Genomic DNA, 26069 nt, shown 5'->3' on the forward strand with positions numbered 1-26069 from the left:
TTAATAATGGGAATTGATGGGAAATGATGTAAATATATCACTAGCCACTTTAAACAATGCTACCTTATATAATGTTACTTACCCTACATTATTCATCTCATATGCATACGTATATACTGTACTCTATATCATCGACTGTATCCTTATGTAATACATGTATCACTAGCCACTTTAAACTATGCCACTTTGTTTACATACTCATCTCATTTGTACATACTGTACTCGATACCATCTACTGTATCTTGCCTATGCTGCTCTGTACCATCACTCATTCATATATCCTTATGTACATATTCTTTATCCCCTTACACTGTGTACAAGACAGTAGTTTTGGAATTGTTAGTTAGATTACTTGTTGGTTATTACTGCATTGTCGGAACTAGAAGCACAAGCATTTCGCTACACTCGCATTAACATCTGCTAACCATGTGTATGTGACAAATAAAATTTGATTTGATTTGATTTGATTTGTATGTGCATACTGCAGTATTAACCTACATTATACAGTGACATAGTGTAGTATAAGCCTACATTAAACAGTGACATAGTGTAGTATAAGCCTTCATTATACAGTGACATAGTGTAGTATAAGCCTTCATTATACCGTGACATAGTGTAGCATAAGCCTACATTAAACAGTGACATAGTGTAGTATAAGACTACATTATACAGTGACATAGTGTAGCATAAGCCTACATTATACAGTGACATAGTGTAGCATAAGACTACATTATACAGTGACATAGTGTAGCATAAGCCTACATTATACAGTGCCATAGTGTAGTGTAAGCCTGCATTATACAGAGCCATTAGTAGTACATGACTGTACTAGGTCCAACCGCTTTGCCACAAGTTTAAAAAGACTCTTTGTTTTCCCACAGAGCCGCGTCTCTCTCACAGTCACAGCGCCCTACTTTCCCCTGTGCCTGAAATAGAGAGGGCTCTGTTGAAAAATGTATTTGTGTGTGTATGTGTGTATGTGACCTATAGTTTGCACTGACTTAACCATTGCGCCACAAAATCTACAGACTTATTATTAAGTTGCAAGTTATAAACCTTCTTTGAGACTGTAATTAAAGTCACAATATCAATTGGACCCAGTGTAGAGTACAGTAGGTGGAGGGATTCAATAGCCGTGGTTCAGCTTTGTTCTTAGGTTAGTTCACCAGGGGCCAGCCCAGTGTTCATAGTCCCAGTCCACATATGCTTGGCGTCGGGTTACCACCCAGGTATGTGTTGCCATGGTAACAGCATGACTGGCGGTGTCAGTCGAGCCCAGCGTTTTGTTCAATTCAGCTGTACGGACAGAATAACGCAAACATGGACGGGCTTTTGACATCTCCCTTTTCAATCGGCTCTCTTTTTCCTCCCTCGCTATATAAACTCATACTGCAGTTAGCATCAACAAGATAGACAGAAATAGTGTCTGTGGTCTGTAATTTATATTTCCTGTACACATAAAGAAATAAGCCCTGAGTTGACCACACCTTTAAGAAAGAGTTTGGTTTGGTTGCAGGTTAGGTCAGAGAGTCATTTAGAATAAATAAATAACTTGTGTGAGAACTACGGCCGTAGCTTTATCAATAGCTGTATTTCAGCAGAGGAACTGAATTGCAAACCAAAAAAAAGATGTTGGTAGCATTAACATCTCGGCTAAAGCTTGTAGCCTGCTCCCAAGTGGCGCAGCGGTTTTAGGCACGGCATCTCAGTGCAAGAGGCGTCCCTGCAGTCCCTGGTTCGAAGTCAGGCTGCATCACATCCGGCTGTGATTGAGAGTCCCATAGGGCGGTGCACAATTGGCCCAGCATCGTTCGGATTTGGCCGGGGTAGGCTGTCATTGTAAATAAGAATTTGTTCTGACTTGCCTAGTTAAATAAAGGTCAAATAAAAATAGCTCTGCATTGTTTGGAGTGACAATGACCATAGGAGTTGACAAGACAGCACAAACACATCTGGGTTCAGGCTCTGAAGTTTGGAGTTTCAAAGGTAAAAAGTGACATGAGATAGTCTTGAACCAGGAGCTTGGACCAGTATCATGGAAACAGCTGTTACTGTTTTGACGGAAGTGACCTGATACAGATTTGAAGCCCCTCTAAGAAGTGGATCTGTGTGTGCGTGCACACACACGCGTGTGTTAACTAAAGGCAGAATCCTAACTTCAAACATGTAGGTGGAACTCACAACTGACCCTCTCTGCACTACCTTTTTTGGACTCATCAAATACGCTGCTGCTACTGTTTATTATCTATCCTGTTGCCTAGTTACTTCACCCCTACCGATATGTACATATCTTCCTCAACTACTTTGTACCCCAGCACATCAACTCAGTATTGGGGCGGCAGGTAGCCTAGCGTTGGGCCAGTAACTGAAAGGTCGCTAGATCGAATCCCCGAGCTGACAAGGTGCAAATCTGTCATTCTGCCCCTGAACAAGGCAGTTAACCCACTGTTCATAGGCTGTCATTGTAAATAAGAATTTGTTCTTAACTGACTTGCCTAATTAAATAAAGGATAAATAATAATAAAAGTACTGATACCCTGTGTATATGGCCAAGTTACTGTTGCTCATTGTGTATTTATTCCTTGTGTTATTCTTTTTCTATTGTTTCTCTCTGCATCGTCTCTCTCCTGTTGTTTACGAAGCATGTGACAAATACATTTGATTTGATTCCTTCCAAATCTCCCTGTGACAAGAATGCCCGATTCACACAAAAGATGGAGCTTCGTGCCACAACTCAGGATCCATCCTTAAGTCTACAGACACACTGTTGTAAGAGAAGTGAAACTGGCAGACACACTTTTACTCTAACCACAGAAAGGCACACATGGCCCTCCCTCGCCATCCCTTTGACAAATCAGACCATGACTCCATCCTCCTGCTTCCTGTTTACAAGCAAAAACTCAAACAGGAAGCCCAGTACGGAAGTGGTCCGACAAAGCGGACACTAAGCTACAAGACTGCTTCGCTAACACGGACTGGAATATGTTCAGGGATTCATCCGATAACATTAAGGAGACAGACGACGGTGAGACGCCGGTGAGACGCCGGTGAGACGACGGTGAGACGCCGGTGAGACGACGGTGAGACGCCGGTGAGACAGCAAAGAGGGACGAGGTCAGAGAATAGGCAGTGGGATGCCAGGGCCACAACCTCTCCCTCAACGCCAGCAAGACAAAGGAGCTGACGTGGACTACAGAAAACGGACGGTCGAGCACGCCCCCATCCACATCGACGGGGCTGTAGTGGAGCGGGTAAGGAGCTTCAAGTTCCTTGGTGTCCACATCACTAAGGATTTAACATGGTTCTCTCACATCAGCATAGTCGAGAAAAAGGTTGAAAAGATTTGTCATGGCCCCTCAGATCCTCAAAACGTTCTACAGCTGTACCACTGAGAGCATCTTGACTTCATCAAGACTCTTGGTATGGCAACTGCACTCCCCTCAATCGCAATGAGTTGCTGAGGATGGTGCGGACGCCCCAGAACATCACTGGGGCCGAGCTCTCTGCCATCCAGGACCTCTATACCAGGCGGTGTCAGAGGAAGATCTGGAAAATGTTCAGACCCAAGCCACAGACTGTTAACTCTGCTTCTGCACGGCAAGCAGTACCGGATCGCCAAGTCTGGGACCAAAAGGCACCTGAACAGCTTATCCCCCCCACGCCATAAGACTGCTGAACAGTTAATCAGATGGCTAACCGGACTATTGCATTGACCCTTTTTTGCACTGACTCTGCACACTCACTGGACTCTACCCACAGACACACACACGTACACACACACACACCGTACACACACACACACACACACACACACACACACACACACACACACACACACACAGGTACACACAAACACACACACGTACACACACACACACACACACACACACACAACATGAATATTGACGTCATACACACACACACGTACACACTTTCACACTCTCCACTTACACTACTCCTACTCTGTTAAATATCTATCCTGATTGCCAGTCACTTTTACCACAACCTACATGTACATACTACGTTAACTACCTCATACCCCTAAACATTTACACAGTACCGGTACTCCTTGTATATACAGTGCATTCGGAAAGTATTCAGACCCCTTGACTTTTCTAAATTGTGTTACATTGCAGCCTTATTCTAAAATTGATTAAATAAAACATTTTCCCTCATCAATCTACACACAATACCCCAAAATGACAAAGCAAAAACAGATTTTTATTCATTTTAGCACATTTATTTCAAACAAAAAACAGAAATACCTTATTTACAGAGGTATTCAGACCTGTTTCCATTGATCATCCTTGAGATGTTTCTACAACTTGATTGGAGTTCACCTGCAGTACATTCAATTGATTGGACATAATTTGGAAAGGCACACACCTGTCTATATAAGGTCCCAGAGTTGACAGTGCATGTCAGAGCAAAAACCAAGCCATGAGGTTGAAGGAATAGTCTGTAGAGTTCTGAGACAGGATTGTGTCGAGGCACAGATCTGGAGAAGGCTACTAAAGAAATCTGCAGCATTGAAGGTCCCCAACAACACAGTGGCCTCCATCATTCTTAAATAGAATACGTTTGGACCCACCAAGACCCTTCCTAGAGCTGGCCGCCAGGGAGGTGACCAAGAACCTGATTGTCACTCTGACAGAGCTCCAGAGTTCCTCTGTGGAGATGGGAGAACCTTCCAGAAGGACAACCATCTCTGCAGCACTCAACCAATCAGGCCTTTATGGTAGAGTGGCCAGACAGAAGCCACTCCTCAGTAAAAGGCATATGACAGCCAGCTTGGAGTTTGCCAATCTGATGAAACCAAGATTGAACTCTTTGGCCTGAATGCCAAGCGTCACGTCTGGAGGAAACCGGGCACCATCCCTACGGTGAATCATGGTGGTGGCAACATCATGCTGTGGGGATGTTTTTCAGCAGCAGGGACTGGGATAATATTCAGGATAGAGAGAATGATGAACAGAGCAAAGTACAGAGAGATACTTGTTGAAAACCTGCACCAGAGCACTCAGGACCTCAGACTGGGGCGAAGGTTCACCTTCCAACAGGACAACAACCCTAAACACACAGCCAAGACAATGCAGGAGTGGCTTCGGGACAAGTCTCTGAATGTCCTTGAGTGGCCCAGCCAGAGCCTGGACTTGAACACGATCGAACATCTCTGAAGAGACCTGAAAATAGCTGTGCAGCGACACTCCCCATCCAACCTGACAGAGATTGAGATGATCTGCAGCGAAGAATGTGAGAAACTTCCCAAATACAGGTGTGCCAAGTTTGTAGCGTCATGCCCAAGATGACTCAAGGCTGTAATCGCTGCCAAAGATGCTTCAACAAAGTACTGAGTAAAGGGTCTGAATACTTGTGTTTATTAATTGTAATACATTTGCAAAAAAATTCAAAAAACCTGTTTTTACTTTGTCATTATGGGGTATTATGTGTAGATTGACGAGAAAAAAAAAACAAATTTAATCAATTTAAATATTAAGCTGTAATGTAAGAAAAAGTGGTCTGTTATTTATTGTATTACTATTTTCTATTTTTATTTGCACATTTTCATACTTTTTTAACTGTGCATTGTTGGGAAAGGGTCTACACCTGTTGTATTCGGGGCATTGTGACAAATAAAATGTGATTTGATACAACGAGTGTGTTGATGTGTGCGTCAGTAAGTACTAGGTCTGGGATGAGGAGAGGGGGTGGGTGTGTTTGGATGCAGTCGAGCAGAGCAGAGTGGAACTAGAGAGCGCAGCGCTAACATTTGTGTACGCCACAGGAGGCCAGCAAGCACAGCACTCTTTGTTTGTGTTCTTATGAGAAACACATGGGCTTCTGGCACAATCCTCTCCTTCAATCTCTCTCTCTCTCTCCATCCCTTGTTTTCTGTCCTCCTCTCTAACCAGCGGTGGAAAAAGTACCCAATTGTCATACTTGAGTAAAAGTAAAAGGTACCTTAATAGAAAATGACTCAAGTAAAAAATGAAAGTCACCCAGAAAAATACTACTTGAGTAAAAGTCTAAAAGTATTGTGATCGTAAATATACTTTAGTATCAAAAGTAAATGTAATTGCTAAAGTATACTTACATTTTAAATATATGGATAGCGGGGCTATCTCCAACACTCGGACATCATTTACAAACGAAACGTGTGTTTAGTGAGTCCGCCAGATCAGAGGCAGTAGGGATGACCAGGGATGTTCTATTGATAAGTGTGTGAATTAGACCAATTTTCCTGTCTCTCTAAGCATTCAAAATGTAATGTGTGCTTTTGGGTGTCAGGGAAAATGTATGGAGTAAAAAGTACATTATTTCATTAGGAATGTAGTGAAGTAAAAGGAAACATTGCCAAAAAATATTAATAGTAAAGTACAGATACACCAAAAACGACTTAAGTAGTACTTTAAAGTATTTTTACTTATGTACTTTACACCACTGTCTCTAACTCTCTCTTCTCAATTACCTCTCTTTAACTCTTCCTTCTCCCCATGTCTATCTTTCTGTCCTTCTCTACTCTTTTCTCTTTCTCCTTCTCTCCATCTCCCCCACTTTCTCTCTCTCTCTATTCCCCTCGCTCTCCCTCTCTCCTCCCTCCTCTCCATGCCCCAGCCTTTCGTTAACTCTTCTCTCCATGTGTTCAGTCACACACACACACACACACACACACACACACACACACACACACACACACACACACACCGAGGAAAACAGATTGTGTCCTCATCTTGACTGTAAGTGCTCCACTCCACTTCACTCGCTCCACGATGAAGGCAACAGGCCTTTTTCTTAATTCCCATAATCTAATTTCCAATCCTATTGCCCACCACTTTCCCTCGCTGCCCCGCGCCCTACGGGCAGCAGACACAATCCTCTTTAGCTAATCTAAGGACCCGCTGGTGCCAGGGACTCCTGCAAACACTCCTTTACTCACGTTTCATTTCTCATCTGGCAAACTAGCAAGGATGCCCACACCTCCAGCCTCACCGCTCTGGTCACAATGGAGACATTCTTATTTCTTATGGACAATCAGAGAAATTAATTTCAGGGGAGGGGGGGGGGGGGGGGGGGGGGGGTTGCCAGAGAGAGTGAGAAGAAACTCCATATAGTCATATAGTGAAGTGCCTATTTTGATAGACAGTGAACCGTCGTCTCTGACTTGATTCATTTCAGACACGCACGCTCGCGCGCACTCACCACACACAGGGAGGAATGACACATTGGGGAAACTCCAGAGAATATTTTCCATTGAGCTGTCACCTACTATTACCTAACACTAAGGTGTAGTGTTGTCAGGCTACCAACAGGGGAGTCTGATACATTAGAACCAAACCAGAAATCAAGACCAAAACAACATGTCACACAAGCATCCACACCAGACATGACTGTCACTAACCTTCACATGACACTAACATAGCCATGAAAAAGCCATTGCAAATGCGAGAGTTCCTCTCCTATGACAATGAAAGACCTAAGCAGAGATAGAAAACCATGAAACATAAAAAGATAAAGCAATTTTTAAAAAATTGATTTTTATCCATCCATACTTGTCCAGAAAACAGTAGTTGTAGAATGAATGAAGACTTTCAACATACACAAACAACAGTAACCAGAGAAAACAAGCAAAACAAGCAAAACAACACCACACACAGCCTTGGTCCTCCTTGTTTGTGTGCTTTGTTTTTCCCATCTCAGGGCTGAACACACCTTCTTCCCAGAAGCAGAAGGTCTGGTTAACTGTTAGCTCTCGGCTGTGTGTGTGTGTGTGTGTGTGTGTGTGTGTGGGTGTGTGTGTGTGTGTGTGTGTGTGTGCGCATGCGTACGGGCCTCTCCTCTCCTCCCTCTTTCTCTCCATCTAAAATGTATCTCCTCCAGCGATTCGCCCTCCACTTGTCATCTCCCATAATTCACGCTTTTATGGCTCCTCATGAACATGTACAAAAGTAGGTAGCTAACAACTGACACAGACAGGCACACACACACGCACACACACACACACACACACACACACACACACACACACACACACACACACACACACAGAATAGGCTCAAAGCCATCTGCTGTTGCCATGGTGAGCCCATGTGTTGCCTTGACGATGGCTTATTTTGCACGCTAATGGCCTGTCCTTTTTGCCAGGCAACAAATTGCCACGGTGATGCAACCGCACCTGCCTCTCCCTCGGTTAGGCGTTGCCATGGAGGTGTCGCTGTTGCCGCAGCAACGGCAGCTATAATCACCCGGCAAGGGCAAACACTCAGCAGAGAGCCTCGGCCAGACCAGCTGTTCAGTACGGAGAAAGAGTGAGTGAGAGAGAGAGAGGGAGAGAGAAAGTGTGGAGGAATGCAGCTCTGTCAAGGCCAACAAGATCTCATAATTTCACTTTGAAATTAGACGTATTATGGATTAATGTCTATTTTTGACGCATTAATTCCACGTGGTTACAGGGTTCATTCCACGTGGTTACAGGGTTAAAAAAGAAACAACTCAAAGGTTTAAGTTTAGGTAGTATTTCCGAATGGTTATGGTTAGGGCTATGGTTTGGGGAATGTTTAAAAAACTAAATAAGCATCAATTATTCTCCCGGTTTGCTAGAGCTTTGTGAACTGCCGTGGTGCAGTGGTCAGAGCAGCACAATTTGGGCTGAGCAGCACGCTTCGCCTCTGAGGATCATGAGTTCGCGCCAGTGCTGAGCAATAATTTTGGGGGTCAGAGCCGAGTAAGGCATATGTAGACATTCTGGGGACCTTTTCAAACATCGAAAATCAAAGCCTGGTCAGGGCCCGTGTGGAGTAGCAGTACAGAAGGGACTCTCTTCTTCTCTCCCTTTCAGTCAATGCTGGCATGCTCTAAGCTGCTGTACTAACTCTTCTTGATACACACATACGTAAACAAACGCAAACTGTTTTGTGTGTGTGAGCGTGGATGCATGTGTGCATGCAATTGTGTGTTTGCTTTTGCCTGTATGTGTGCCAGCGTGCATTCGTGTGTTTGTTTGTGTCAGTGTGTGTAACCGTGCTGAGTAAAAACCAGTTACAAAATGCAGCATTCTGCTCTGAGCGGGGGGGGAGAGAGAGAGAGAGAGAGAGAGAGAGAGAGAGAGAGAGAGAGAGGGAGGGAGGGAGTTCTATTACACGAAAGTGGAGAGGGATGAGCGCCCTTCTCAAATCAAACAGTAATCTGCGCCGCTCGGTCCTGTTGTCAACAAGGCAGCATGGTGCATCATCCAGAAACATGCATCTCTTCTTTTCCATAAAATAGATGTTCAACCCCGTTTTCGTTGGGACGGCAGAGGAAGCGTTTATGACAATGGCGTTTGCCGGTGAAGACACGGAATCCGACTCGTCACTCCACGTGCTTAATTACGTCACTTTTGTTTTGAGGCGACTTCGCCGTCGGCCAGAGCGGCTCACCTGTCTCACACCCGGTTCAAACTGCTCCCGCCAGGGTAACCCGGGCCAGATAAACGAACCCGCTCATGGAAGGAGGGAAGGAAAGAGTTGGGTAAAAAGAGATGCGATAAGAGAGAGAGAGACAAGATCCCATTCATCATGCAAGAGTCAAACAAACAAGCTTACTCTTCCACACATAAACATCCACTAGTAAAACTCTCTCTCTCTCACTCTCTCTACAAAGTAAACAATTGCGACAGATGTTCAAGCAATTATTGCAGTACATGTATTCCAGTTTAAACTGCTACAGAATGAATTTCCCACCGTGCATAACAATGGCCATGTTATTCCATTTCCTCTGTCTTTGGAAGAGTAGAGCTTATAACCTTGATAAGGTGGCCTCAAGCGTTGAAGAATTTGGGAGAACATCTCTTCTATTCTCATCCCTTCTTCTTCTTCTTCTCCCCCCCCCCCCCCCCCGCCCGTCTCTCTCCGTATCCCTCCCTGACCACCCATTTGTTCCACATCCTGTTAAGGATGATGGGTTTTTACAGTGAAGCCATTACTGTGTCCTGCACACTCGGCTGACTCCGCTACCCTGGGCGCTGGCCCAACACCACTCTGCTCTGTTCTACAGTGGACTGGACACACACATCAGTGGACACACCACTGATCAGAGGAGAGCGACGGCAGGGCGTATAACACTGATCTCTCTCTCTCTACTGTTTGACATTATCCCTCCTATCTCTCTCCTGACTGTTTGACATGAACACTCCTCCCTCCTCTCTCTCTCTGGTCCGGCCTGGTGTGTCCTGAGGCAGCGTTTGCTAAGCAGTCCACGGCAGGGTGTCATGTGAGGGGAGGGAGAGACCAGGCAGGAGGTTGACACTAGGGGGTGGATCACTAGTTACCATGTCCGTCTGCCTTTTTATACTGTACTTCTGATATGCCTGGGGTGTTGTGTGTGTGGGTGTGTGTGCATGCGTGTCTTACCTCTGATATGCCTGAGGAGAGGTGGGGGGAGTAGAGAAGACCTGGGCGTGAGGGTGGTAAGGTGTCTTCTTCAACGCCTGAATCAAATTCTGCCTGTACTCAGGGTCTACACACCACAAGGACCCCTTCCCAATGCTCTGTAGAGAGAGATGGGGGGGGAGAGAAAATTGTTGGAATGAACAGTTGTTTTTACAGATTCACAATAACAAGGCGACGTGAGGTCAATAAATTATGTATTTACTTTCATAGCGCATTATTGTACAGTGCATATCCACAAGAGATAACTGAGTCCCACAGACACAACACACACCCCCTTCCTTCCCCTCGCCTCCCCCTTCTTATCCTCTTTCCCTGATAGCCACCTGTATGTGTTTGTCACAGCATTAGCACCAGGTGAAGTAACCAGTCTCTCTTTTTTCCCTCTTTCGCGCCATCTCTCTTTCCTTTTGTTCGAGGGTTGGTTAATGAGGTGCACGGAGGTCAGATAAGACCGATTCTACTCTATTTCGCTCTAAGCTCTATATACCTCTGGGAGAGGTGCTTCGCCTTTGTGTGTGTGTGTGTGTGTGTGTGTGTGTGTGTGTGTGAGTGTGTGTGTGCGCTGCATCGCCTCCAGCAGGATTTGATTATGAGAAATAAGTAAAGCGATAAACCTGCCTCTTGTAAAAACCAGGCCAGAAAGAAATAAAGAACCCGGACAAATGTGTGTTTTTTTTAATGGTCCCCATATGACAGCATCAGCACTCTGCTACAGGGAAAGGGAGGGATGCGTTGAGGATTTCTAATTTCCAGTAAACATATAGTGAAGAATACCCAATGAGAGGGACAGGTCATCTCAAAGCAACCAGACCAGTTGGGGGAAAAATCTGTCAAAAGTCTGTCATTTCAACAGATGACATAGTCGCCCAAACCCCCCCCCCCCCCCCCCCCCTCTCTCTCTCTCTCTCTCTGTCTGTCTGTCTCTCTCTCGCTGTCTGTCTGTCTGTCTGTCTGTCTGTCTGTCTGTCTGTCTGTCTGTCTGTCTGTCTGTCTGTCTGTCTGTCTGTCTGTCTGTGTCAGAATGTGCACTGCTCTGTGTTCTAGTTAGATCAATAGTCATGACCTTGGGCTCAGTGACTTGATATCAGACAGCCGTGTGTGTGCGAGGGCAACTGAAAGAGAGATTGTGAAAGTGTGTGTACTCGGGTGTATGTGAGCTTGTGACTGACTGCCTCTGCCCCTGTCTACTGGAGCAACTAGTCTGCACAGAGGGACAGGTGATATCAGGTGCTAAATACAGAAATCTACCCTATTGATCTTAAAGACAGTGCTAGGCTAGGCGGATAACCGCTAATATTTACCCTTCTCTCTAGGCTCCAGGTCTCCAGGGAGCTAAGCTAAAGCTAAATGATTTGTTCCAGCGCTAGCTAGGTAAACACTGGGATTATGGGATATGATGTCCCTTCCCTGGCCAGAGGTGGCTATTATGCATGTGCGCACATCCACACATCCACACCCCTGCAGCACACACTCACATTTCTGTTGAAGGTTCTTTCCTAACATCTCATGGCAACCACCTGAACTTGTTATAGGTCGTTATAGACATGCTAACTTATGGACAATATGCAGTAACAGCTAGCAGGGCTATATGCTTAGAATCACAGCAACAGTATGTAAACATCATAGGAGGTTGGTGGCACCTGAATTGGGGAGGAGAAGCTGATGGTAATGGCTGGAGCAGAATATGTGGACGGGTATGAAAGACCATAATGCCATTCCATTCGGTCTGTTCCAGCCACTATTATAAGCCATCCTCCCCTCAGCAGCCTCTACTGGTAAACAGTCTTTTCACCATTTTTTAAAGGAAGTTTAGAGTAAAGATCCAATTCCGCCAGAAGCGATGCAGGCGGTAATTTTAGGTTCAGACACACACACACCTAATTATTCTGTCAGCTTTCCATCAGTGGGGCTGCTTCTTTAAGGCCATGACTCAGATTGTCACAAACTCTATCAGGCCATGAAATGCAATACTTATAAATGCTGCAGTAGAGACAGCCTGATGACGCTACCATCCTACTGACAGCTACTGTAAGTGTGTGTATGTGTGTGTGTACACTTCAGTGGCGGCAGCTGAGGGGAGGACGGCTCATAATAATGGCTGGAATGGTATCAACCACATGGAAACCATGTGTTTGATGTGTTTGATTCCATTTCATTGACTCCATTTCAGCCATAATGCCATCGGAAAGTATTCAGACCCCTTGACTTTTTACACAGTTTGTTACGTTACAGCCTTTTCCTAAAATGTATTCAATAAAACATTTTCCTCAGCAATCAACACACAATACCCCATAATGACAAAGTGAAAACAGGACATTTAGATTTTTTTTTGCAAATGTATAAAACAATAACAAACAGAAATAACTTACTTACATAAGAAATCAGACCCTTTGCTATGAGACTCAAATTTGAACTCAGGTGCATCCTGTTTTCATGGCACGCCATTTGCACGCACTGTATATAGACTTTATTTTTTCTATTGTGTTATTGACTGTACGCTTGTTTATTCCATGTGTAACTCTGTGTTGTTTGTGTCGCACTGCTTTGCTTTATCTTGGCCAGGTCGCGGTTGTAAATGAGAACTTGTTCTCAACTGGCCTACCTGGTTAAATAAAGGTAAAATAAAACAATGGATAATGCTTGAGATGTATACAACTTGATTGGAGTCCACCTGTGGTAAATTCTATTGTTTGGACATGATTTGGAAAGGCACACACTTGCCTATATAAAGTCCCACAGTGGACAGTGCATGTCAGATCAAAAACCAAGCCATGAGGCCCGGTGAGCTCTGAGAAAGGCTTGAGTTGAGGGACAGATCTGGGGAAGGGTACCAAAACATTTCTGCAGCATTGAAGGTACCCAACAACACAGTGGCCTCCATCATTCTTAAATTGAAGAAGTTTGCAACCACCAAGACTCTTCCTAGAGCTGGCCGCCCGGGCAAACTGAGTAATCGGGGGAGAAGGGCGGTGACCAAGAACCCGATGGTCACTCTGACAGAGCTCTAGAGTACTCTGTTGAGATTGGAGAACATTCCAGAAGGACAATCATCTATGCAGCGCTCCACCAATCAGGCCTTTATGGTAGAGTGGCCAGACGGAAGCCACTCCTCAGTAAAAGGCACATAACAGCCCGCTTGAAGTTTGTCAAAAGGCACCCAAAGACTCAGACCATGAGAAACAAGATTCTCTGCTGATGAAACCTAGATTGAACTCTTTGGCCTGAATGCCAAGCTTCACATCTGAGGAAACCTGCAACCATCCCTACGGTAAAGCATGCTGGTGGCAGCATCATGCTATGGGGATGTTTTTCAGAGGAAGGGACTGGGAGACTAGTCAGGATTGAGGCAAAGATGAATGGAGCAAAGTACAGAGATCCTTGATAAAAACCTGCTCCAGAGCACTCAGGACCTCAGACTGGGGTGAAGGTTCACCTTCCAACAGGACAATGAACCTAAGCACACAGCCAAGACAACGCAGGAGTGGCTTCGTGACTCTACATGTCCTTGAGTGGCCCAGTCAGACCACGGACTTGAACTCAATCGAACACCTTTGGAGAGACCTGAAAATAGCTGTGCAGCGACGCTCCCCATCCAACCTGACAGAGCTTGAGAGGATCTGCAGATAATAATGGGAGAAACTCCCCAAATACAGGTGTGCCAAGCTTGTAGCATCTTAACCAAGAAGACCCGAGGCTGTAATCGCTGCCAAAGGTGCTTCAACAAAGTACTGAGTAAAAGGTCTAAATACCTGTTTTTGCTTTGTCATTAAGGGGTATTGTGTGTAGATTGATGAGGGAAAAAAACGATTTAATACATTTTAGAATATGGCTGTAACGTAACAAAAAGTGGAAATAGTCAACGGGTCTGAATACTTTCCGAATGCACTGTATAATTACTAAAACAACAAACATGAAACAAGACAGTGTAACAGTGGCGAGAACAGGAAACAATACCGACTGAGAAATGAACATAAGGGAGGGACATATAAAGGGGAGGTAATGGAGTCCAGGTGTGAATCATGATGATCTGCAGGTGCGTAATAAAGGATGCCAGGTGTACGTAATGATGAATCCCAGGACCGGTGGTTAGTATAGGGAAGTACCCCCCCTGACATGCTGCAACCAGTGTGGGTGGGGGGGGGGGGGGGCAACCCCGATGACGAGGAGCGGGTCGGTCCAGGCGGCGAAGGTGGAAATCACAGATCATGTTGGAATCCAAAATGTCCTCCACCGGAACCCAACACTGCTCCTCTGGGCCATACCCCTCCCAGTCCACCAGATACTGGAGTCGACCCCCACAACTCCGGGAGTCCAGTAGGGATCTGACAGCATATGCCGGACTCCCCTCGGCATCCAGAGGAGGTGGTGGGGTGTCATAGGGGACAGCATCAGCTAGGGAACCAGGAACCATCAGCCTGAGGAGAGAGACATAAAACCAGGGTGAGATAGGTTACAGTTGCCCAGTCGCTATCCTATACGTCACCTCGTTGACCCTTGAACGGCCCCACAAACCTGGGGCTCAGTTTCTTGCAGGGCAGGCAGAGTGGAAGGTTCCTGGTAGAGAACCAGACGCGATCCCCAGGGTGGAACACAGGGGTCTCACTGAGGTGGTGGTCTGCCTGTTCCTTTTGACGACGGACGGCACACTGGAATCTCTTATCAATCGCAGGAGCTTTGTCTGGCCCGGGGTCTATGGGGCCAGGGACGGCTGAAAACCCAGAACACACTGGAAGGGGGTCAACCCAGTGGAGGAGTGATGCAGCAAGTTCTGGGCATACTCTGCCCATGGAAGGAATCGTACCCTGCCGGTCCTGACAGTGACACCTCAGGAACCTCCCAAGCTCCTGGTTCATCCTCTCTACCTGCCCGTTGGACTGAGGCCGGTACCCAGAAGTGAGGCTGACCGTGACCCCGAGCTTCTCCATGAATGCCCTCCATACTCGTGATGTGAATTGGGGGCCACGGTCGGAGACTATGTTCTCCGCAAGGCCATAATGCCAAAAGACCTGCTGGAAGAGTGCCTCAGCAACCTGGTGAGCAGCGGGGAGACCAGGAAGAGGGATTAAACGACATGACTTGGAGAATCTATCCACTACCACCAGAATGGTGGTGAAACCGTCAGAGGGGAGATCTGTTACAAAGTCAATGGATAGATGAGACCAGGGTCGCTGAGGCACGGTAAGTGGCAGGAGCTTCCCTGCTGGTGCATTCCGGGGGGACTTGGTTTGAGCACATACGGAACAGGAGTAGACATAACAAGTTACATCCTACGCCAAGGTGGGCCACCAGTACTTCTCAGCGATGGTGTTGATAGCGTAAGAAATACCTGGATGTCCAGCGACGACAGCCCAGGTCAGCAGCCGATCCGTTATCCCTGTGGGAACATAGATGTGTGTGCCCAGGTCAGCAGCCGATCCGTTATCCCTGTGGGAACATAGATGTGTGTGCCCAGGTCAGCAGCCGATCCGTTATCTCTGTGGGAACATAGATGTGTGTGCCCAGGTCAGCAGCCGATCCGTTATCCCTGTGGGAACATAGATGTGTTTGCCCAGGTCAGCAGCCGATCCTTTATCCCTGTGGGAACATAGATGCGCTCAGGAGGACAATTCAGGGGTGTGGGCTCCCTCTCTGAAGCCTGGCGGATGTCCACATCCTCGTCCCAGTCCACTGGAACTACATTTTTGGAGGATGAGATTATAGGGGCACTCTGGACAGGACCCTCTCCCGAATCATAGATATGGGACAGGGCATCGGCCTTGATGTTCTTCGAACCTGGGCGGTAGGTCAGCGTGAAGTCGAACCTGGCGAAGAATAGTGTCCACCTGGCTTGGCGCGGATTGAGTCTCCTCGCTGTCAGTGTGTACTCCAGCTTCCGATGGTCGGTGAGAAGGACAAAAGGTTCCTTGGCACCCTCCAGCCAGTGTCTCTACTTCTCTAACGCAGGTCCTCCGGCATTCAGGTGACCAGTCTGTGATTCTTCACACAAACCTCTTCTAAATAGCGTGCGAAGCGCCGGCTCATTATATCCACTGGATGCTGCTATAGTCCGAAAGGTGAGCGCATACTCAGCAGCCGTCTGGCTCCCCTGCTGTAATTGCAGTAGCCGCTCACCTCCTTCTCTGCCCGCCAGGGGATTTATCAAAATACATTTCAACAAACAGATCCATGAACCCCTCATAAGAATCCAGCTCCTCCTCTCCTCTCTCCCAGACGGCCGTAGCCCATTCCAACGCTCGCCCAGTCAGCAGAGAAATTACCGGGGTAACCTCTCGTGGTGGGAGCTCCCCTCTGATGTGAAAAATAGAGGGAGCACTGAAGTAGGAAGCCACGGCATTTGGATGGTGTACCGTCATATTTATCTGGGAGGGATAAATGGGTATCGGTGACTTGAGCGGGTTGATGAATGGGCTGATGGACTGGCTCACTGGGTCGACTGGTTGTAGAGTATCCTCCGCTAGATGAAGGAAATGCCTCCCGGGTGCCTCCTCCATAGCCAATCCCAGTTGTGCCAGCTGGTCAGGGTGTTGATGTAAAAGATGTTCATTGACCGTCTGAGAGAGATTAAAATTTTCTGCTGCTTCCATGGTTTGAGTCGGTATTCTGTAACGATTACGCTGTGAGTCGAGAAGAAGGTGAAACGTTTACTAAAACAACAAACATGAAACAAGACAGTGTAACAGTGACGAGATAGCTTGTGAACAGGAAACAATACCGACCGCGGAATGAACATGTAAAGGGGAGGTAATGGAGTCCAGGTGTGAATCATGATGATCTGCAGGTGCGTAATGAAGGATGCCAGATGTGCGTTATGATGAAATCTAGGACAGGAGGTTAGTATTTCGGCGACGTCGTGTGCCGGAGGGGAGGAGCAGCCGTAGACGTGACAATTAGGCTATTTCAGCCACACCCATTGCTGACAGGTGTATACAATCGAGCACACAGCCATGCAATCTCCATAGACAAACATTGGCAGTAGAATGGCCTTACTGAAGAGCTCAGTGACTTTCAACGTGGCACCATCCTAGGATGCCACCTTTCCAACTAGTCAGTTTGTCAAAATCTGCCCTTCTAGAGCTGCCCCGGTCAACTGTAAGTGCTTCTTTTGTGAAGTGGAAACGTCTAGGAGCAACGGCTCAGCTGCGAAGTGGTAGGCCACATGAGCTCTCAGAACAGGACAGCCGAGTGCTGAAGCGCGTAGCACTTAAAAATCATCTATGCTCGGTTGAAACACTCACTACCAAGTTCCAAACTGCCTCTGGAAGCAACATCAGCACAATAACGTTTCATCGGGGGCTTCATGAAGTGGGTTTTCATGGCCGAGCAGCCACACGCAAGCCTAAAATCACCATGCGCAATGCCAAGCGTCAGCTGGAGTGGTGTAGAGCTTGCCGCCATTGGACTCTGGAGCAGTAGAAATACTTTCTCTGGATTGATGCATCACACTTCACCATCTGGCAGTCCAATGGACAAATCTGGGTTTTGCGGATGCCAGGAGAACGATACCTGCCCGAATGCATAGTGCCAACTGTAAAGTTTGGTGGAGGAGGCATAATAGTCTGGGGCTGTCTTTCCATGTTTCGGGCAAGGCCTCTTAGTTACAGGGGAAATCTTAACGCTACAGCATACAATGACATTCTAGATGTTTATGTGCCTCCAACTTTGTGACAACAGTTTGGGGCAGGCCCTTTCCTGTTTCAGCATGACAATGCCCACGTGCACAAAGTGAGGTCCATACAGAAATTATTTGTTACGATCGGGGGTGGAAAAACATGACTGGCCAGAGCACTGACCTTTGGGATGAATTGGAACGCCAACTGCGAGCCAGGCCTAATCGCCCAACATTAGTGCCTGACCTCACTAATGCTTTTGTGGCTGAATGGAAGCAAGTCCCCGCAGCAATGTTTCAACATCTAGTGGAAAGCCTTCCCAGAAGACTGGAGGCTGTTATAGCAGTAAAGTGGGGACCGACTCCATATTAATGTCCATGATTTTGGAATGAGATGTTTGATGAGTAGGTGTCCGCATACTTTTGGTAAGTAAGTGTACATCAGACCATAAACCATACAAACAAAGCCAAACAAACACAAAACATATCTCATTTCAAACCAACATATTTTCTACCCTACTGTAATTATCAAAAAGCCCAGGTTTGTGTCTGAATGTGAAATAAGTTATTGTGCTACCTTTAAACAAAGATAATCGACTCTAATTACCAGCCAGTAATTAATCGCAGGAGAGGTGGGGCATTGAGAGAAAGCTAGTGTGATGGCAGGTTTGAATGCCTATTTCACACAGGGTCATTAATTTAGTGACAGCTTGAGGTGGAAATATGTTTATTGTCTGATGCTTAAATGAAAAGCTACCACAATGTAATATCAATCAGGTCTACCAGGAAGTTATGCACAAGACATAAAGGCACAAACGTGTGTGTGTGTGTGTTTCCTCTTGAGTGGGATTATTTCTATCCGTCTCTCAGAGAGAAAAGGGGCTGTGCCAGCTGGAATTCCAAACGTTCAGTAATCAGGAAAGAATCGATGGGCTTAAGAGCACTTTCCCTCGCATTTCTTTCCCTCGCATTTCTTTCCCTCGCACAACTCTCTGCTCTGAGACAGTACACTCAATACAACCCCCCATCAGAGGGAAAAAACAGAGAGAGAAAGACAGAGAGAGAGAGAGAGAGAGAGAGAGAGAGAGAGAGAGGAGAGAAAAAGAAAGAGGTAGAGAGACGGTTGAGGGGGGGAAGTGGGGAAAGGGAGAGGAGAGAGGAGAGAGAAAGAGAAAGAGCAAATGAGAGAGAGGTGTGAGAGAGAGTGGAGAAAGACGAAGTGGGGCTTGGTTGCATTACAGTGGTCGTCCCCTTCTGAGAGAGAAAGAAAGGAGGGAGACTGAGAGACAGAGAAATGAATGGAGGATGTAGGGAGGAGGGGGAAGAGGTTGGATTACAGTGGTATCCTAGGCAACAGGCGTGCTGCGCGGAGTGTGTGGCGTTTGTGTGTGTGCCTGCGTGTGTGTGTGAAAGCGGGTGTTTGATGGCTCTGGCAGAAGGCTCTTGCGCCCTCTCTCCCTCTCTTTCCCTCCCTCTCTCGCTCTGATGATTCATCCCTCCATCTCACAGCCCATCCAGTTAATCCTATCAGCCCCCCGCGCTAAATAACACAGCCCTCTATTATCATCCTCCTTCTCCTCCTCCCTCCTACCCCTGAATTCCTTATTTTCTCACTCAAAAAAAAGCAACCTCCTCTCTTACTCTATTCCTTTCACCCTCCTCTCTTACTCCTGCTTCTCCATACCTCTCTTCTCTCCTCCTCCCTCCTCGATTCCATTTATTCCGTTCTCACACTTAAAAAACACAGTCCTGAGCCCACTATCATCCTCGCCTCACCCTCATCCTTCCCTCCATCAATTCATCCCTCCACCTCCTCCTCCTGCCATCCCGTCATCTCTCTGTCCTCTCTTGTGAATGATGGATCTGTGAGGAACAACATTGGGAACAACACTGTCCTCACCCTGACCTGGACCAAGGGATTTAGGTAGCCTAGTGGTTAGAGCAGTGTTTCCTGAAATATGGGTCGCAACCCTGTTAATGGTGGGTCGCGACGTAAATGTCTAATTATTTAATGAATTACTGGAATTGATTTGGCCAAGTGCAACTGCGCTCTCGGCTTATCGGCGGTCTCGGTTTATCAGCGGTCTCGGCTTAGCGGCGGTCTCTGTTTATCAGCGGTCTCGGTTTATCAGCGGTCTCGGTTTATCAGCGGTCTCGGTTTACCAGCGGTCTCGGTTTATCAGCGGTCTCGGTTTATCAGCGGTCTCGGATTATCAGCTGTCTCGGATTATCAGCGGTCTCTGCTTATCAGCGGTCTCTGATTATTAGCGGTCTCGGATTATCAGCGGTCTCGGATTATCAGCAGTCTCGGATTATCCGCGGTCTCAGATTATCAGCGGTCTCGGATTATCAGCGGTCTCGGATTATCAGCGGTCTCTGCTCAGTTTGGCAGCAGCACGAGTGGGAGAGGTAGAGGTAGTGGGAGATTCCCATGTGCTTCGCTGTTTACTGGGTTTTTTTTCCCGCAGTTGTGTTGAAGATCACTCCGCGACCCACACACTGCAGCGCTGTGGTTGAAGCCACTGACCTGTTATTCCCACTCGCCCTCACTCACCGCGGTCACAAAATGGACTCCTGCTAGCCACAAGTTCTGACTGAGCTCAATCGTCATGAAACGCAAATACAGTGATGACTTCTTGTCTCTTTCATACAAACTTTGAGAAATAACGAAGAGCGCCCACAATGTGTTTTGTGCGGGGAAGTGCTTAGTAATGAGTCTCTCAAAACGAACAAATTAATCAAACGACACGTCCTGACCAAACATCCACAGCGTGACGGTAAACCCAGAGAGTTCTTTCAGAACAGGGCAGAATGCTTCAGGAAACAGTGCTTCAGGAAACAGTGCTTCAGGAAACAGTGCTTCGAAAGTGGTAAAGTAAGTCAATATAGCAAGGCATTGTTGTCATTTTATAACAGGAGATAAGCAGAAATAAGGGAGTACTACCTCTCATAGTAGTAGATGTGAGTTTCTCTTTCAAACAATCCCCTGGCCTTGTAACGTTACACAGCTAATAGCTAACGTTAGCCAAAGCAAGCTAATTAGCAAACCTAAGAAGAAGTTCAGATGAAGATGAAAAAGGATCAGGCCTACTGTACCTTTTACTGTAGAAATGATTGTTGAAAACAAGTCTAGGTTGGAACTGTTGCAAGTAATCATTTTTATTCTGAACTGGAATAAACTGATTGAAGCAATATGCTGTTTGCGACAAACACACAGTTCTGGGTTGCTCATCTGCAGCAGACTGAGAAAGCTGTAGATGTTCTGGTCCAGTTTGGCACCACATAACCTATGCAAGTCAGACTTTTAATCAGAATAGACATGCTTGTTGAAAACTTCAACCAGCCACACACCTCTCATTAGGACTACCTGGTTAAATAAAGGTGAAATGTATCAAACAATCAGTTTATTCCAGTTCAGAATTTTAAAAAAAATGTATTTTAACAGCAACGGTTCCAACCTAAACAGGTGTGTAAGAGTGTTTTTAATGGGGAAAAATAAACATGAAAAGATATTTATGGGGTATTTCATTATTTGAATTTGTCTATATTGCATTTTTTTTAATGGCACAAGGGCAATGAAATTCCGTATAGTTTTTCTAAGGTTGGGTTCCAGGAAAACATAGAATTTCTAATTTGGGTCTCAGGCTGAATTTTTTTTAAGAACCCCTGGGTTAGAGCGTTGGGCCAGTAACCGAAAGGTTGCTAGTTCGAATCCACGAGCTGACACGGTACAAATCTGTCATTCTGCCCCTGAACAAGGCAGTTAACCCGCTGTTCCTAGGCTGTCATTGAAAATAAGAATTTGTTCTTTAACTGACTTGCCTAGCTAAATAAAGGTGAAATACATTTATGGAGCACTGACAACTTCCTATATTTAAATTCATTAATTACAGCCTTTATTTTGTGTGTGTGTGAGAGAGAGAGAGAGAGAGAGAGAGAGAGAGAGAGAGAGAGAGAGAGAGAGAGAGTGAGAGAGAGAGAGAGAACGTCAATGGAGAAAAAAATGCAGAGACAGCTCAACTAACTTCACACCCCACCCAGAATAATCTGCACAAATAGCTCGCCCCAAACAGCATCTCTCCAAGCCTCTATCAAATTGTACATGGTTAGTGCGTCTTACAGCGTTAGTCACGCAGTGCACTTTCCAAAAGTGTCATTAAGTTAAAGAAGTGGTCCGGGATCTTAAGCACTTACAAATTGGTAACATATTGTACGATGTATCTTTTTGCAGGACGTAACATACTGTATAATACGAAATGAATGACATAGTACACAACTGTGCACAATTTTCAAGGACCCGTTTTGGCTCGTGACCCTACTTTTATTTATTTATTAGATATTTTTTACGTCACCTTTAATGGTGCATCCCTTTAATTAATGTCTAGTGTCCTTCTACAATGCTATTATAGAGTCACTGCTTCCCCAACCTAAACAACAACAGTCTAACACTTTTCCATGTGAACTAGCAATCTGGCAACTAACAGGGGTACTTTGAACTATACAAGTGAAGGTCAAACTAAACAAACCTAAAGCAAGCTACAGGCCAAAGAATACTGAAACACCAACCCTATCCTGAATCCAGTCTGACTTCCACCCTCTATTAGAACCGGGTGGAGGGCTAGGAGAGAGAGAGGGGGAGAGAGAACGAGCAAGTGAGCGAGAGGGCAATCGGAAGACAGGGAGAGAGATTGAAAGAGAGAAAGCAAGAGATGGGAAAATGAGGAGAGGGAAAGATATAGAGAGAGATTGGGGATTATTAAGGATTATTAGCTGCATTTAATTAGCTATATCATCCTAATTAGTGAAAATCACCTTTCAAAGAGTGGTAGTGTGCTGAGAATAGATCACAGAGGACCGACACACACACATACAAACACATACACACGGTTGATTTCTAGGAATACATTCTCCATTTTGTCACACTGGCACAGCCACTAAAATCTCTGCTGTATTAAGGTACTGTGGGATCAATTCCCTTGTCTTTGCAGAAAGTAAATCCACTCAGAGTGAAGAAAGCATGAAGCGTTAAGATTCACTCCAGCATGACAACACCTCAGGTTTTTCCCCTTTGAGCACACGCTGCCAGGATTAACAGTGAACATTTCACTGAGATCTCCCCTCTCGTTAACAGATATTCAACTGTTAGAACGTCTCTCTAGTCTTCCCTCCCTCTCTCCCTCTCTTTCAGTCTGTCCAGACTAGTGCTCACTCAGTGTTACCATGCTAGAAAATGCTTCACACCACGGGCTCCCCTAGCATAGGAGTGTATGCACGCACACGCACGCACACACACACACACACACACACACACACACACACACACACACACACCACACCACACCACACCACACCACACCACACACACACAGAGAGAGAGAGCATGGTGTTCTCATCCCCTGTCATTGTCTGCTATGACATTCCACCACAGTTATCTTTACTTGTCACAACAACATTATCCTCCTCCTCTCCTCCTGAGAGAGAGAGAGAGTTAAAGGCTGGTCGGATGAATGCAACAATTTGACTCATCAGCCGATGAACAGAAAACAAATAACGGTGTTTGCCAGGGGTATCCCTCTCCCCTTCTCTCTCTCTCTCTCCTAGACGGGAGGGGGCTTGGTTCTAACTTTCTAGGTCCGTTAAAATGTAGTCAAGTTTGTGCTTTTAATGATGTAACTATTGGGCCAATAAAGGTTTTTAAATAGAAAAAATCCCTCTCTGTCTTCTCCGCCCCCTTCTCTCCCTCTTTCTGCCCTCCCTCTCTACGCCCTCTCTCACTCTACCCTCCCCCTCTCTCTCTCTATAAAAGGTCTATAAACCAGCAGACTGAAGGTCTTGTCTAGTCTAACATGAGCTCCCCTGCCCTATGAGTCACAACACATAGAGAACAGAGGGGATCTCTGAACTACAGTTATTTTACAGGCTCTTCCTTCAAATTGACCCATTAAAAACATCCCAATTGAATTAGTCACTATCTGTGTGTATGTGTGTGATGAGCAGACGGACTGATTGCAGGGTATTTCCGGCAATGAAAACCCACATCACATTACCCCTCCTTCCACCAACAATACCTACACAACAATGGAATAGTTTTCTGCCCCTTTAGTGTTTGAAGATCCGAGAAAATATTCCTGATCTATGTCCACTGGAGAGCGAAAGAGAGAGAGAGCAAGAACGAGAGAGGCTGGGTGCATAGCAGAGGATGTGCGTGCTAACACCAGCTAACCCTGGCAGGCTAACATCTGTCTACACAGAGGATAACATCTGGCCAGGGCACACATCATCAGGCGGGGGGGAGGGGGGGGGAGCCAAGTGGGCAGGTGGTAGCGCGAGACCATGAACTGGGGACTGGGAATGGGGGGCTAAGGGTAGGTGACAGAGGGTATAGGGACTTGGCTCACATCAACAGGCACCTAGCCCAATTGTTCACAGATGGGCAGAGTGTGAGGCTGGAGGACAGGGGACTAGGGGACTGGAGGCAGAGGGACAGGTAGCTCAGGGGATCAGTGAGAGAGCAGGTCAGGCCAGGGATAGTGGCAGAGGATCCCTGGTGGGGTGAGGACTAGGGGCAGAGGATCCCTGGTGGGGTGAGGACTAGGGGCAGAGGATCCCTGGTGGGGTGAGGACTAGGGGCAGAGGATCCCTGGTGGGGTGAGGACTAGGGTCCTGACCTGCTGCTGTGTTATTAAGCAGAGTTTACAGCTGCAGTCCATGTCTGTTAGTAGCATCAGCATAACCTCAATGACTTACACCCACTATGCGAGGGAGAAAGAGAGAAATCACCTACAGAGCGATTAACCTAGAGAAGCGTCCCCTAAGCGAGCTGGTCCTGGGGCTCTGTTCACGAACACAAACAGAACACACAGAGCCCCAGGACCAGCAACACAATTAGGCCCAACCAAATCATGAGAAAACAAAAATATAATTATTTCCAGTGTGTCAAGTAATTAACAAAAAAAACTGAGCAGACTAGAATGGTATTTGGCCCTGAACAGAGAGTACAAAGTGGCAGAATACCTGACCACTGTGACTGACCCAAACTTAAGGAAAGATTTGACTATGTATATACTCAGTCAGAATAGCCTTGCTATTGAGAGAGGCCGCCGTAGGCAGACCTGGCTCTCAAGAGAAGACAGGCTATGTGCACACTGCCCACAAAATGTGTTGGAAACTGAGCTGCACTTTCTAACCTCCTGCCAAAGGTATGACCATGTTTAGAGACACATATTTCCCTCAAATCACACAGACTCAAAGAATTCGAAAACAAATCAAATGTTGGTAAACTTTCATATCTATTAGGTGAAATCCTCAGTGTGCCATCACTACAGCAAGATGTGTGACCTGTTGCCACAAGAAAAGGTCAACCAGTGAATATTTCTATTTATTTATTTTCCCTTTGTGCTTGAACTATTTCTACATCATTACAACAGTGTACATATCCATAATATGACATTTTAAATGTCTCTATTCCTTTGAAACTTTTGTGAGTGTAATGTTTACTGTTCATTTTTGATAGTTTATTTCACTTTTATCTATTGTTTATTTAACTTGCTTTGGCAATGTAAACATGTTTCCCATGCCAATAAAGCCCTTTCAATGTAATTAATTGAGATAGAGAGAGAGAGAGAGAGCAAGAGAGAGAGATTGCAGATGCTCTTGATGTCTCATCCCTCTGTGTCGACCATGTTTCCCTGTGTAAATAATTAAACTGCTGAACCAAACAGCTAACAGGACGCAAACACACACACAGCTGAACCTCACAGACTGACAGAGCTAAAAGGCCACACCTTTTTACAACAGTAATAAAGTCATTAGCAAGCATTACACACAATCTCAATGACACACACACACACACAATCACAAAAAACACACAGAGAGAGATTTACATGCACTCACTCAGCAATAACACAGAGATTGTCAAGGTAACCTCTAAATACTGGTCAATATAGAGCAACTCTTCTATTTGTAAATGACATGGTCTATTTCAATGCAGATGAAATGTTGGTTTTGGTTTTGACAATCTTATCTGGCTTGATCTT

At 45.9% G+C, this 26069-nt stretch overlaps 1 protein-coding gene across 8 annotated transcripts in view; it reads right to left on the minus strand.

The window, feature by feature from the left end:
- The window catches only part of foxn3 (forkhead box N3), a 113067-nt gene that overhangs the window by 41070 nt on the left and 45928 nt on the right, over window positions 1–26069 (minus strand). For all 8 annotated transcript variants that reach the window (XM_090210819.1, XM_036954501.2, XM_090210817.1 and 5 more), the window contains exon 3: window positions 10389–10525. In XM_090210819.1, coding sequence (XP_090066945.1) covers window positions 10389–10525 — 137 coding nt within the window. The remainder of the gene's footprint in view (window positions 1–10388; window positions 10526–26069) is intronic.

The sequence above is a fragment of the Oncorhynchus mykiss genome, chromosome 19 (assembly GCF_057628025.1).
Source record: "Oncorhynchus mykiss isolate SJ-2025 chromosome 19, ASM5762802v1, whole genome shotgun sequence".
Lineage (NCBI taxonomy): Eukaryota > Metazoa > Chordata > Actinopteri > Salmoniformes > Salmonidae > Oncorhynchus > Oncorhynchus mykiss.